The sequence below is a fragment of the Populus trichocarpa genome, chromosome 6 (genome assembly GCF_000002775.5).
Source record: "Populus trichocarpa isolate Nisqually-1 chromosome 6, P.trichocarpa_v4.1, whole genome shotgun sequence".
Lineage (NCBI taxonomy): Eukaryota > Viridiplantae > Streptophyta > Magnoliopsida > Malpighiales > Salicaceae > Populus > Populus trichocarpa.
Genome location: NC_037290.2, coordinates 21,568,709 through 21,583,862, shown reverse-complemented (window position 1 = coordinate 21,583,862; position 15,154 = coordinate 21,568,709). Strand labels below are relative to the sequence as shown.

Here is a 15,154-nt window from a genome sequence, read left to right as displayed (position 1 = left end):
AAAATTATTTATAATTAAAATACCAAATCACCCCTAACCCCACATTAGAATCACAAAAAAAGCCATGGCAAAAAAAAAAAAAAACCTAAAATGACCTTGTATCCATAATACAAAGAGTTTATTTTTTAGGAATATTGAAATAATTGACATGCACAAAAAATATAAAAAACCGAAAAGCCCTTAAACCAAAAGGAAATTTTTTAAGGGTTATTTGATAATTATATTGTATAAAAAAACATGAAATTACTAATCAACATCCTTCTTTAACATAATTACCAATAAGGCTCGTGGAAAAAATCTATATACCTCTAAAGCCAACATTGCCCACCAGGAACAAAATCAGCCTTTCATTGTGGATTCGCATAGTAAAAGGTTGAATTCTTTTAGTTATAGTTAATGTTTTTTTTATTATTATTTTATGAACTCTTATAAAATCATTACAGATTGCGGCTAATTTTTACTTTTCAACATTCTATAGTCTCTAGATATACTAAATAAACAAGCATCCATGGTTATTAGTTGAGGAGAATCCATTAAGTTTATTTGATTTTGTGTTAGCGATTTTTTTAAAGTATTTTTTGTTTTGAAATAGTTTTTTTATTTTTTAAAATTTATTTTTGATATTAATACATCAAAACGATATAAAAATATATAAAAAAATTAATTTTATAAAAAAAACTTTTTAAAATACAAATACAAAAAAATCTACAAGCCCTTCTTTTGCTTCTAATACAAGTTTTCTAAGAGTCGTCTAATTGATGCAATAAGTTTTTATGAAAAAAATGAATATCAATTTTTTTTTTTGTAAAGAGCCATCACCTTTTCCATGAATACCCAAAATGAAAATAAATATGAAAATATGGGACCAAATACAAAGAATTCTGAACTAGGGAGACTAACTTATTAATTTCCTAACAATACAAGGACTGAGTTTATAAATATAATTTCTCCTTCTCTTACACTTTACAGTTGACACCATCACAAGGTAGCAAGCACACTGTCTGTATTGATCGAAATTCCAAAAGCACACGAGCAAGGGCCAAGGAGTAGTAAATAGTGCAAGTCATCAAAACAAAAAAAGAAAGCTCCCTCAAATCTCCCTTTTAGGGTTCTCTCTTTAGTTTTTTCTCTCACATTCCCTCACTCTCTCACATTTCCCAATTCAAATCTCTCTCAAAACTCCATTATACTCAATCATCATCTTTTATTTTTTCACCCTTTAAAAAACTTTCAATTCACTCAATTTCAAATCTTTCTCATTATTATTAGCCAAATCCAAAGACCCATGAGCCAAAACAGCAAGTCATTGCTTATTCTACCTTTTTTAGCTCTGCAAGTTCAAAAACTTGAACTTTTTTAGCTACCAATCACCAAATGAAGAGTAAAGCTCTTAACTTTTATTGATTCTTCAAATATTTTTCTTCCTGTTTACTGTGATTTTGTGAGTGGGATCTATAAGTGAGATAACTTGATAATGCCAAGGCAAAAAGGAAGTGCCACCATGGAGGAATTGCTACCTGGTAAGATAAGGAAAAGAGTGTGTTCTTCATCGGCATCATCGTCCTCATCTATAATTCAAAACTACAGATTCAAGAGAGCAATTTTGGTGGGTAAGAGGGGTGGATCCAGTACACCAGTGCCCACATGGAAGCTGATGGGGAAGAGGACCCCATCGTCTACACTGAGGGCCTTGGAGTCCTCACCGAAGTCACTAAATGGAAAGGCAAAGCAGCAACAGGCGCCAGTGTCAGCGAGGAAGCTGGCTGCTACCCTTTGGGAGATGAATGAGATGCCATCGCCACAAATGAAGGAGGAAATAGTGGAGGAGAGGAGGTTGAGGAAAGAGGGTAGAGGTAGAGAGAGGAGACCGGTGCATTCAGGTTCTTTGCCTCCTCATTTGTCTGATCCTTCTCACAGTCCTGTTTCTGAGGTGGGTTTTTGTTTGATTTTACGTTCCTGTTTAGTTTTTTTTTTTCATGTTTTGTTGATAGGATGTTAGTGTAAACTTTTAATCTTGGTTTCTTGTCATATGTTGGTTTTAAACGATGTGAAAGAAGGGAAAATTGAAAATTGGATTGGTTGAGTTTTTTTTAAGGTTCTGTTCAAGTGGAATTTGATTGTTGGTAAGGGAATTGGGGGAATTTGAAAAAGTTTGAACTTTGGAATCTGCAACCATGTGTTAGTTTGGTTTTTATAAGGTGAGTGGTGTTTATATTAGGTGAGTATTGTGGGTCTCTCTAATTAATGTAAAGCCTTATGTTTGGTCTTAGCTGATTGAACATTTTCTTAATATAGCAATGATTGAAACTTCTTAGTTTGGAAAAAGTTAGTTGGGTTGTGGATGATTATATGGATTTTAGAATGGGGATAGTGTTTTTCAGTAGATGACTTGATTTTTCAATCTTGCTTTTGTCAAATTTAAATATTGCATGACTTTTTTTATTGTGAATTTATAATTTCAAATGTTTTTCTATACCATCTACATGTTGAGGAAACAACCGGAATTGATACTGGGATTTGAGGGCCCTAAGGTTGCTTCCTCTAAATCAAAGTTAATATTGCCATGTTAGTTTGCTTAACTGTGGTGCTGTTGTTTGAAATCATCTTTTTGTAGAGAATTGATCGATCTGGAACTGGCAGTTGCCATAGAAGAACATCATCGATTTCTCAGAAGCTTAGGCTTATGGACCAGAGTATTGGAGCATTTGATTCAGTTAGTAATGCCAGTTTAATGGAGGTACGCTCAATTAATAATGTCAGTCTTGTGAGATGTTATAGTGTGTCCTGGAGAGCAAGAGCTTATACATTTACTGCCTCTTGGGGTCAGGAATTGGACACACCAATAGTTTGAATTGGAATCTTGAGATTTGTAATTTTCTATGTTGGACAAATAATTTATCCATGCCATCTTTTATGAATCTGATGACGAGTTGTATCATATACTCTTCAAAAAATTGATGAGAATTATTGTAGATTTCCTTTTTAAACCAAACTTGAGATTATCAATTTATCATTAATCTTCCCATGCACCGTACAGTTTTAAAAGGTACTTGTATTAAAACACAACAGTAATTTTTGTTTCTCTTATGATGCAGATTGAGACTCGTTCCCAAGCTCAAACTCCTAGTGGATCTACTGTTGGAGTTAAACCTCGTCTGAAGGATGTTAGTAATGCTTTGACTACATCAAAGGAACTACTTAAAATTATCAACCGTGTATGGGGTAATGAAGACAGGCCTTCATCAAGCCTGTCTCTCATCTCAGCCTTGCATGCTGAGCTTGAGAGGGCACGTTTGCAGGTCAATCACTTTATTCAAGAACAGTGCTCAGACCAGAATGAGATAAACTATCTATTGAAGTGCTTTGCTGAAGAAAAGGCAGCATGGAAAAACAAAGAGCAGAAAGTGGTTGAGGCTGCTATTGAGTCCATTGCAGGAGAACTGGATGTAGAGAAGAAGCTGAGAAGACGATTTGAAAGCTTGAACAAGAAGCTGGGGAAGGAACTGGCCGAGACAAAGGCATCTCTATTGAAGGCAGTGAAAGAACTTGAGAGTGAGAAGAGAGCAAGAGTTGTAATGCAGAAGGTATGTGACGAACTAGCCAGGGATATTGGTGATGATAAAGCTGAAGTTGAAGAACTGAAGAGGGAATCTGCAAAACTTTGTGAAGAGGTTGAGAAGGAAAGGGAGATGATGCAGTTAGCTGACGTGTTACGTGAGGAGAGAGTCCACATGAAACTTTCAGAAGCTAAATATCAGCTTGAGGAGAAAAATGCAGCTGTTGATAAACTTCAGAACCAGCTTGAAGCTTTTCTAGGAACCAAAAGAACTAAAGAAAAAGGGCGTAGTTCTTCTAATTATATGAATGATGAAGAGATAGCTGCTTACCTAAGTAAAAATCGTTTTGTTTCTCATCAAAGTGAAATAAACGAGGAGGATGGAGAAGTAGATGATGGGGTAATATGCGAGGAAGGCTCTGCTGAAAGTGATCTTCATTCCATAGAATTGAATATGGATAACAATAACAAAAGCTACAAGTGGACAACATATCCTTCTGGAACTCCCCGCGATGTGAGAAAGGCAGCAATTGATGAAGAAGACATCAAAGGGAGGAAATCTACCTCAAGCAAATTACCCCGGAGAAGCACTTCTCTGCAAAGAAGCATATCGGATGGAGTGGAATGGGACACCCGAAATGAGAGGGTCCCATTTGCAGGAGACGGGATAGATTGGGGGAGATTTTCCGGACTGGAGAGGCAAGGGCAAGGAAAAGTTTATGGAGATGAAATGCATGGGCATCAATCAGTGAAGGGTCTTAGGGACTACTTATTGTCTGGTTCTAGGTTAGATTCTCCAAGAGGGTATGCTAGTCCTATGCGACAAGCGGGGCAGCTGCGGTCCTCACTAGACCCAAGCAATCTAGCGCAAGAGAGACCACCTGTGATACCAGGGAATGTTTCTAAGTCAAGGCTGTCAGAGGCCAAAGCTGAAGGAATGAATTTAAGAAAATCAAAATGGTGAGAAATCCAGGTAGTTCTTAGGCAAGGCTGGTTAGATGCCTAATGCTAGAAGAACTAGGCAGTGAGAACTGAGAAGTTATCCCCTGGTCGCCATTCTAGAATTACTGAAGTTGCTGCAATCGTTGTTCAACATTCACCGAACTTTTGTCAATTTGTAAGAATGCTCGTGCCCATAGAGTTCTTGTAGAAAAAAAAAAAAAAAGGTTGTCATTCGGCCAAATGACTCGTGTACAAAAACTTCTGGCATTACTTCCCTCGACATGCCAGAAGCATCAAATATAATTTCTGATATGTAACCTTTGTTTTTTCTTTTCCTCTCCAGCAGCATCTTCCCTTTTTTATTTTAAGGGTTAATTACCAAAAAAGCCTCGTGTAGTTTAGACGAGGGTGTAAGCACAAATAACAGGACAATGGCAAGAGAAAACATATTAATTATCGAAATAGGGTAGTATTATGGTCTTCCTTTTTAAAAGGTTGACATCTAAATTAGGAAATGTTTTTTTTTCATCAATCTTAATATTTAGTTTCCTAAACTAAAAAAAATAAAATAAAATCATCATAAAAGAAAATATTTTCATAAACTAAATAGGAAATAGTAATAACCTAGAAAATGATAATTTTCCCAATAAAAGTCTTCATGTATCGTTCTTCTTGGATTAGAAAGAATTTATCTTCGAGTTTTGATCATCATGCTGCTATTGTTGTCTATCATTTAAAACAATATTGGTGTCTTTGTGCTTCCTTGACTTGTTCTACTCAAAGTCATAAATTAGGCTAATAATCCATTCCCAAAACACCTTTAATCTTGACAAAATTATTACTAATTGTTAATAACGTGTTTCACGTTATATCTTTACTCACATATTTGGACCCCCCCCCCACCTTTCTTTTTTCTTTTTTTCTTCCTTCTCTTTATTTTCCTTCTCTATAATTTTGGATAAAAACAATAGGGGTAAGTTCCATAAGTAATATATTGATTTTCTTCTCCAGCAACAGGCTCGATGTCGTAACATCATTTCTTATATATTTATCCTTACTTTCAACAACCACCTCCTCTCTCCTATATACCAATACGATATGCTTATTTTTTATACTGAGGGTATACGTATCATGTTACCCGTCATGTACAACATTCCTTTTATATTGTCATAACCTGCATAATAGTAGATGACATGTATTCATATACATCATATCACACCAAACATTATCAAAACATCTCTTGCCCATAGAAAACAAAATGAAACAACGCCTATCCACAATTATCTCAATATCTTTATGCAACCAAATTAGCTTGCAGGGCTTAGGGTGACTCTTAGTTTTTAGTTGGAGCTTCTTTACTACCTCCGAGAATACCATATTCTCACAATTATCACAATCCATTATTAAGTAGTAGACCTTATCTTTTATGGTGAATGTCGAGTGGAAGATGTTAGTGCATTGCTAATCTTCATTTGAATCACACTGGGGAGTCAACAAGCTCCTTTGGATAACTAGGTTAGCACCACCATCTCCATACAAATTCAACTCTCTATTATATGAGTTGTCATAAATAAGATCATCCACAAGTTCCTCCATCAATAAATTTTTACCCAGATAACTTTTTGATTTGCCATACTCATTAACTCGATGCCCTAATTTGCCATATTTATAACAACAAATTGGGAAAGTTTAACTAGAACCCTGACCTGTACTCTAACTCGTTATCTGTGAAGTTTGCTAAGTAGGTCTGGCTTGAAGGGTGGTTGGCCATTGTTATTGTTGTGCCCTTCTTTATTGTACTAATTTGCATAGAAACTTCTACAAATTGCCCGAGCAACTTGTTGTTATTCAATTGTCAAAGCTCTCTGATAAGCTTCTGAAATTGTCTACGAAACCTGCATGCATAACATATCTTGGATAAATCGCCAAATCTTGCTTTAAAATGCTCTTCCATTTCTACCAAGTTATTCCTAGCCATTAATTGATAGAACTTGTCAGTTTAATCACTAACATATTTACCTTATTGTCTCAAGTTTTTAGTGCATGGTTTACATATAACCAAAAGGAAAGAAGTGATCCTTCATCTTTTATATATATATATATATATATATCTTATCATAGTCATTAATTCTTGACTTTTCTCACCTTTCTCATGACCTCTTTAACTGATCCACCAGGTAAAAGCCCCACCCTTTCAATTTGATGCAATTAGTTTTACCATCATATGTCTTAAAACCTCATTATACTTTAAAATTCATTTAACTTCATTCAACCAATCGATAAACTCATCTGCTTGTAAAGTTCCTACAAAATCAGGAAGCCTAATTAGAAATTTAAAATCTCCATGATGCTTTTCCCTATCGAGAGGTTGCCTCCTCTATATTTGCCTTTAAAATAGGTTTTCTGTACACTAGCTGGAGACCTTTGGTCAGTCTCTTCTTCCTCCTGTTAGAGCCAACCACCAAGTAAGCTTCACAATCTACCTCTGATACCAATTAACTTAGACGAAAGCAATACAAGAAAGAAAACAAGCGAAAGAACATAAAACTATGCTGAAAAGGGATCATACAGAAATCCTAATTCAAAATTTTATTACTGGATATTTTATGTTCTGGTAGTCTACCTCTCTAAAAGGTTTACAACTCCTTAAATAAATGTAAAAACTCACCTAAACCAACAAGAAAACCCAAAAAATAAAAGAAATGTAATAAAAATCCTAAAAAAAAAAAACTAGGAAAAATATCATAAATAAAGTTGGAAAAATAATAAAGGATTTTTAATCCAAATTGAAAAAATAATCCTAAACCAATTAGAAAAATATAACAAATCTTGAATAGTAAATTTTAAGCATTATAGAAAGACTTTCTCGATCTCCAATTGATGTGAAATTGTAATTCTATAAGAATAAGAACTCTAGAATCTCTTAGAAAATTCTTAATCTGATCCAATAGTCATATACAAAATTATTCTCAATAACATAAAATTATGCATTAAAAAAAGATCTTCTGCATTAGTCTCTCCAAGCCAAAAAGAACTCATATATTCAAATTGCTTTGACCTCGATCTCGTGGAGGTCCAATTAAGACTCTCTAGCCCTTTTTATTTATTCGCTTTAAGTGTATAATATTTTTAGACATCAACTTTAGTCCCCTTATCTTAAAGCTTGAATAAGAAACAATAATTGACAAATTATTTCTCTTCCATTGGCATCTTGACTAACAAATTGTAAATCTCAAATTTGCTTCATGAATGTTTATTGTGTTCATTTAACCCTTGAATACATCTACCTTTATGATAATAGTTCATGTTTTCTTTGCACTCAACTTCTATCTTATTAACAAGAACTTCATCAATGATATCATCAGTACCATTAGTATCGTTATTTATTATATTACTATCAACATTATCATCATAAAAATAAATATCATAAATTGATGGAGAATACCAATCCCATCTATCTAACCATAAATGGGATTACCAAAATCTCTGTGATACTCATCCCAATCAAGAAGTTGAATCGTTTGCTCATGCCTTTGAAACAAATTAGAAAAAAATAAAACTATCAATCTCAATATTTATTTTCGTAAAATAAATAGAAAAAAATAAAATCACCATAAAAGGAAATATTTTTCTAAACCAAATAATAAATAGTAATAACTTTGAAAAATAATTTTCCCTAAAAATCTTCATGCATTAAGCTTACTCGTTTTTTCAATAAAGTAAAGTTTGATTTTTAAAAGAATGCAGGTAAACTAAAAGCAATAAGTAATTATCTTTTTTTAATGATACCTGTATCTAAAACTATATTAGCCAATATGAGAACTTGCCTTTGGAAGAGATCGACATGGAATTTGGATGACATCAACTTGAATTATGTTCCATGTTGTTGTGATCATTTTGTATTATATTTATGAAACCTAGCTTGACGGGTCTAGACCCAGACGACATGAGATCTTAGCCAGGTTTCAAACCAAATAAATCCAAAAATATAATTGATCTAGATAAATCCAAATAACTTGTTGGGTCAATCTAAAATCTAGGTGACCTAATGTAACCCAGTTGAGATCTAAATTTTTAATATTTTTTTATAAATCTTAAAAATATAAAATTAATTTATAAGTATTTAGCCTCCTATTTTTTTATAGTCTACATCTACATGGATTGAATCTTAACTTTTTAATGTGATGTAACTATATTATATTCCATGCATCAAATTTTTTTACAGGTCACATTCACATGTTTTGTTTTTTAATTTTTTAATGTGAAATAACTATATATAGCTTATATTCATATTGTTTTTTAACTTTTCAACATGAAATAATTATAACTCACATCCAAATGAATCATTTAACTTTTCAATGTAGAATAATTATATGTAGTTTACATTTGTTTTTCAATTTTTTAATGTGAGATAACTATACTACACTTATGTCTCACATTTTTTTTTTTTATAACCTACATCTACATGAATTATTTTTTAACTTTTCAATGTGGAATAACTATATTATACTTCATACCTTATTTTTTTTATATATATACTTCACATCCACATCAACATTCATTATTTCAAAACTTTTTCTTGTAAAATATTAAAATCTCAAACATCTTTTTTTTTTTTTTTTCTAAATTAATCCAAGTCAATTTATGATCTAATCCGTCCATTTAACCGTATCAACCTTCAAACCATGATTAATAACACTAAACTTTGCACTAGGATAGCGTGAATTCACTCTTTTATCTCTTTTTAACGCTGTTATTTTGCGTCAAATCAGCCCAAGAGTGGCGAGTTTAGTTAAATTTGGAGGCAGACAAGTGGCCAAGTAATCATGGAATTCGGTTATGAGACTAAAAAAGCACCAAGCCAGCAACAGGATGGGTGCAGTCCAGGAAATCACACTTCAGGCACGCCTCTCCCAGACACCTTTCTTTGTGTCCCCAAGGAATTCATCATGTTTCAACTCTTCCTAGATCCAGCTGTTTGGTAATTTTCCATTACATACACTCTTAGGTTCAACATTGCTGTGACAGTCAACAACATGTGTCTTTGAGCAAAAAAGAGAAACGCTAGTGACATTTGTGCATGCCACATCTCTCGCATCCCATCATATCCATGAATGTAGCACAAGAACAATGGATGGATCTCGTGTCTTAAATCAAAATGCATCGACTGTTACTTGCATTCCTCAAGCAAGAGAATTCATTGATAATCTAGATTTTGTAACAGTATCAAAAGCATTCGAATTAGTTTCAGCAACTCTACGTTACACCGGGTTTGGCCAAATCTTACAATCTAATTTAACCTCGGACCTACTGTCCACATCAAAATTGCCCAGAATGGCTATTATACAAGCACACTCAGTTTCTCTGAACCTAGTTATTTAGGCCAGCAGACAAGTCTTGCCCTGCACTTTGTACCCATGGAAACTGGAGAAAACTGATGATAAACAAATTCTAGGCATTCCCATTAGTAGACTAGAAAAGGTTATTCTAGAACTAACATGTTCTACACAGCTAAGTTGCTCTGAAAGCTCTCCAGGAGCTTTAGTTTTCATTTCTGTCGCAGACAAAAAGGGATTGGATCCATTTGCAGTCACCCTGACATGGTTCTAATTCCGCCATATTTTGTCTTTGCTAGAATGATATCTCCAAGGTCTGAGATAGTGGATTGAAAATAATGATTAGAGAGTTTCATAAAATATGGCAAGAAAGAGAAGATGATGTTTTGGCTAATCTGTTCAAAAATAAAATCAGGTCTAACACATGTTACAGGAATAGAGGTGCTAACTTCGTATACATTTTGGGACCAATTATGTAGATGAATACTAAATGAAATGAACGGATCAGCAGATTAATCAATAAAAGAAATGAATTGATACCTAGATCAGCTGAGATAAGACATTCTCCATGGTAACTAGGACCAGCCAAGATGGTCCCTGATGGTGAAATGATAACACTACCTCCAGCGCATGTGATGGCATCTAATGATGCATCACCATTTGAATCTCCAGGTGGAAATGGATAATCTCTCCTCCTGCAAAATTGATTTGCAGAAAGAACAAAGCAACCACCTTCGAGGGCAATATGGATCATGGATGCTTTCCATATTTCCCCTGCATCAGCCGTAGGCGCACAATATATTTCTACACCTATATTTATGGTACAAAACAGACTTAATGAAAGATTGGAGAGCTCCATTTTGCAGGAGAACATCTCTGATGGGGAAAAGGCATAAAAGGGTAATTGAAATTGCAGATTGTAGAATGCGATTTGCCAACTTTGTAATGCTGAAAGACATGGGAACTTAAATGTTGAAAAACAGAAGAACTTTTAAAGTAACAAGGAGAAGAGTTGTACCTTTATCATATAACTCAGTTCTTAGAAGTGGCCATTTATTGTCCCAACAGGTAAGGCCACCAATTTTCCCAATCGAGGTCTCATATATTGGCAATGTTGATTTCCCTCCAGAATTCCACACTGCACTCTCTGATGCCACTAGTGTTATCTTGCGATGCTGTCCGAGATGCTGTCCCTGGGAATCAAAGAACAGCATTGTACTGTAGAGATAAAATCCAGCTCTCTCCACCACTCCCATTACTAAGTGTACTTTATATTTACCAGCAATTTTCGCAAGTCTCTCAACTTCAGGACCTGCAAATTCACGTGTCCAAACCAAAATGAGCTACGATACACAAAACGAAATAATAGAATTATAAGATCAAAACTCAGAAGCATGGCTATTTATTAGGTCAGCTTGTTTTCAGCTCCAGCAGCTGCCTCTATTCAGCATTCTAAAAATTCAAATCGCAATGAAATGATCAACAATCTACAGATTCAATGGACCCGTTTTTATTTCCATTTCTGCTGATGTTAAGCCATGTCAATTTCTGGAGCACTTGTTTCTTACAACTAAGTTCCTTTTCTGCTACAAAAAGTTCTTAGCTGGCAGATGAAGGAGTAAGGCATAGATTGGCACAAGTTACAGAAAGCGAAATGCCACATAAGCGATCAAAAGGGGCTCTCACCAGGCACATCAATAGCTGAGGCATAGTACCTCTGCAAACCATCATCTCCTTCAGTTGGATTTGTAGCATCAAACCTCACACTCCTAGGATAACCACCAACAAAAGCTTCTGGAAACACAACTAATTGTGACCCATATGCTGCTGCACCAGCAATCAATCTCTCTGCTTTATCTGCTTAACAAGAAAAAAAGAGAGACTGTAACAGAAAAAAAAAATATAGAAGAAAACCCATTCTTTATCAGATTAGAAAACGAAAGGAAAAAGAAAAAAGACACAACTCCAAGTACCCAATGTTGCCGGAGTGTCAAAAACCACCGTCGAAGCCTGCACCACAGTGGCTCTCACCGGAGACCTCGCTGCCCGGGCGGTAGCCGGAAAATCAGAAACAGGCGTATCACCATCTGCCCTCGCCATGCAAGCGGGTTTTGGAATTGGGTCATGATCAACGGAGTCCGTTTTGCGACTGGGGCAAGTCTTAGCCGATTTAGTCTTAGTGGGTGGTTCGGGGGCGGGAATGAGATCAGGCCGGGCATGGTGGACGAGCCAGTGAATGGCTGCACCGCAGGAGCCGAGACCCAGTTCACCTCTGAGGCGGTAAATGGCAGTGCTACACATGGCAGGGACCATGATGTGGGCCTTTTCGGCCGGTGATTGTGCTACGATGAGAGGACGATGTCCTCTCTTCTTTTCTTTCTTAGCCTCCGCATTTTTTGTTGATTCCTCCATTAAAGACAGACAAGTTTTACTTGAGCAGTACACTTTTCACTATTGCCTCTTGAGTGAGTGAGGTTGTTGGCAGCACTCGGCGTTATGAACTATGTAGGAATAGGACGCTCGTACAAATGCTGTCTGTCTGTTGGAAATCTGGTTTCATGCTTGTCCATACCATTGTGTTTCAGCATCAGCGTTGTGCTAGTAATAAAACATTGATATTTTGACCATGTTAGAACATCGATACCATCAATAGCCGATGCTCAAACGAAAGTTTTATAAATAACGGATGCTAAAACATCCAGTAACAACTCTTTTTTTTGGTATAAGTAGTTTGATTATAGATTATGGATTGAATAAATTAAATAATCTAAAGGTGACTGGACATTATCATTTGTACTTAAGAATATGATGTGCATTCTATGTTGAGAAAGATGCATGTTTATAGTAAGATTAATTGTGAGATTACACTTGTTGTTTATGGTTTTAATGGCAGTCAAAGGGGTATGTAGCCACTGGAATCAGAGAGCCAACATGATCTTTAGTTTGCGACAACAATTGCGAGGGTTAACCCAGAAAGATCGTAAGTATTGGTTTTTCAGTTGGTAATCTATTACGACTACTTGTGCTCAGGCACTGTAATTGGAATCCTGCTGATATCATGTATATCTGACGTGTAACAGATTCTCCACATCAATATCAAGTATTGTGCTCAGATTTGGCTCTAGTTCAGGAAAAAAATGGAGGGTTTTTTTGTAGGACATCAAAAATAAAATTGAAAAAAATAATACTGTATATAATATACTGATTAAAAAAAAAAAAGAAACCCAGATGCACACTAAAACTTAAATGACGACTTCACTATTATTAGTAGAAAAGATCTCAATGAGACAAATCCAATAACATCAACAAAAGTCATTAACGGTAATTAGAGTGAGTCACAAAAGTCGTCTAAAGATGGCGGATGACTCATTTACCTTTAAGCAATTCATGTGGTCCACTCCGATTACCATTGGTGATCTCCTTAGATATTGTTGGATTCGTTTTCTTATGATCTTTTTTTACAGTACCAATAATGTTGTCATTAAAGTTTTAGTGTGCTTTCAAAATCTCTTTTTTTTTTCTTTGTTTTTTTCTTTCTCATCTCTCATCCCTTCTTATTGTAATTTGTGAAGAAAGAGGGGGGGGAGAGAGAGATCCTGGAAGCATAACGAAGCTCCAATGACAACACTATTAGTATCATCAGAAAGACTTCAACAAAAAGAATCCAACATACCAAAGAAGATCACCAATGATGACCAGAGTAGGTCACACAAACCGTCCAAAAACGACATGGGTGGCTTACTTGCCTTTGAAAAACTTGTGAGGCTTACTCCGGTCACTGCTGATGACATTTCTTAATTTTATTGGATTCATATTATTGAGATCTTTATGATGATATCAATGATGTTGTCATCAGAGTTTTGAGACAACTTTAAAATCTCTTTTTTTGTTTCTTTTCTCTTTTCTTTTTATTGTAATTTGTGTCATAGTGATACCTGCACAATTTGTGACTCACAAAATTATACTATTTATCTAAATATTTTCTGAAATATGATATTTTACCAATCTTTTTTATAGTGCTAATGTAAAAAAAGAAAAAGAAAAAAAATGATTAATGGACTTTTTTTTAAGCCATCATATCTGACTTCTTAGTTCTTATCAACCATGCTATAAAATTGTATATGGATTGGATTTAGAGCTTTTTTTTAAAAAAAATACGAAGCAAGCAAATGCAAAAATACACGCATCAAGTATTAGCCTTATAAGGAAATTACTCCAAATAGGCAAACAAGAAGAAGGAAATAAGAAAAAAAGATGGTTAGCATGTTTTTTTTTTATTTCCAAATAATGACAAAAGGTCTCTCAAACCCACGCAACGAACAATAAATTTTTAAAGATGTTTTTTTTATGTTCATGTTTGAATTGCTATTTGCTAATGATGTTGTTATTAGTGTATATATCTTATTGTCAATTAAAAAGGAATGATTAATCATGCGTAACTTGATTGTAAATAAATTTTAGAAATTAAGAAATAAAATGCAATTAATTCAAGAGATTACAGTTCTAGATCTAAAAACAATAAAGTAAGGACTTGATTGAATAAATTTCTAAAATTAACTTAAAATAATATATGTGACATTATTTAAGGGACAAATTAATATTTTTCTATTTATAGAATTTTTAGGTTTTCCCATAAATAGAAAGTTATGCTTTTTTTTTTTTTCTTCTAAGAGTGAATAGAGTACAATACGTAAACACCTAAAACATAAAAGAAAAGAGTTAACACTTGAGGTAACACAAAAGAAAGTTATGACTTTTATTTTCTAAGAGTGAATAGAGTACAATATGTAAGCAATCTCTCTCTCCTAAAAGAGTTTAAGAGATTTCTCATCCTTGAAACCTTCTGACCTGAATTCCTGCCTAGCCCGAGTATTAAATTAAACCAAATAAGAGTTGATTTAATGTGACTTGGTCAATTTGACAAGTCTAAAAACAACTTGAAACATTGTTAAAAACTTGGTTTGAATTAAAAAAAAATCAAGATAACATCTAATTTTTTGATATTAAGATGATGACATATCAGTTCGATTCGGGTCAACTTGTCAAACATGAAACCCGAGTCACGAATCCAATTGGACAATAAGTTTATTTTTTTTAAACAACTTTTATTTAATTATATAATAATAAGAATTAGCGATCATAGTAAAACAACTGAACAAAATAAAACAAAATGATTATGATGAGTTACACAAAAATAACAATCATTCAAGAATAAATAAGAATTAAATGGATTTTCATTAAATAATATATATTTTTTAAAAAATATTAACTAATCTAAGAATTTAAAGGAAATTACATATATTATATTTTCAATTATCTA

At 34.1% G+C, this 15,154-nt stretch overlaps 2 protein-coding genes across 3 annotated transcripts; one reads left to right on the top strand and one right to left on the bottom strand.

The window, feature by feature from the left end:
- The first annotated feature begins 985 nt into the window (after positions 1 to 985).
- Positions 986 to 4,828, top strand: LOC7466017 (uncharacterized protein At5g41620). The gene is made up of 3 exons (XM_002309373.4): positions 986 to 1,930; positions 2,615 to 2,737; positions 3,096 to 4,828. Exons 1-3 carry the CDS (start codon positions 1,475 to 1,477, stop codon positions 4,518 to 4,520), a joined length of 2,004 nt encoding a protein of 667 aa, XP_002309409.2. The 5' UTR covers positions 986 to 1,474; the 3' UTR covers positions 4,521 to 4,828.
- A 4,849-nt stretch (positions 4,829 to 9,677) lies between these two features.
- LOC7466016 (bifunctional nitrilase/nitrile hydratase NIT4B) lies at positions 9,678 to 12,465 on the bottom strand. Of its 2 annotated transcripts, none has more exons than XM_024603493.2 (5): positions 11,808 to 12,465; positions 11,521 to 11,694; positions 10,853 to 11,146; positions 10,375 to 10,644; positions 9,678 to 10,150 (listed from the first exon to the last, which is right to left on the bottom strand). In XM_024603493.2, the coding sequence occupies exons 1-5, from the start codon at positions 12,244 to 12,246 to the stop codon at positions 10,089 to 10,091; spliced, it is 1,239 nt and encodes a 412-aa protein (XP_024459261.1). In that variant the 5' UTR covers positions 12,247 to 12,465; the 3' UTR covers positions 9,678 to 10,088. The 2 variants fall into 2 exon arrangements, with proteins under 2 accessions (XP_024459261.1, XP_024459262.1); XM_024603494.2 differs by having other exon boundaries at positions 11,521 to 11,691; positions 11,808 to 12,460.
- Between the last annotated feature and the right edge of the window lie 2,689 nt (positions 12,466 to 15,154).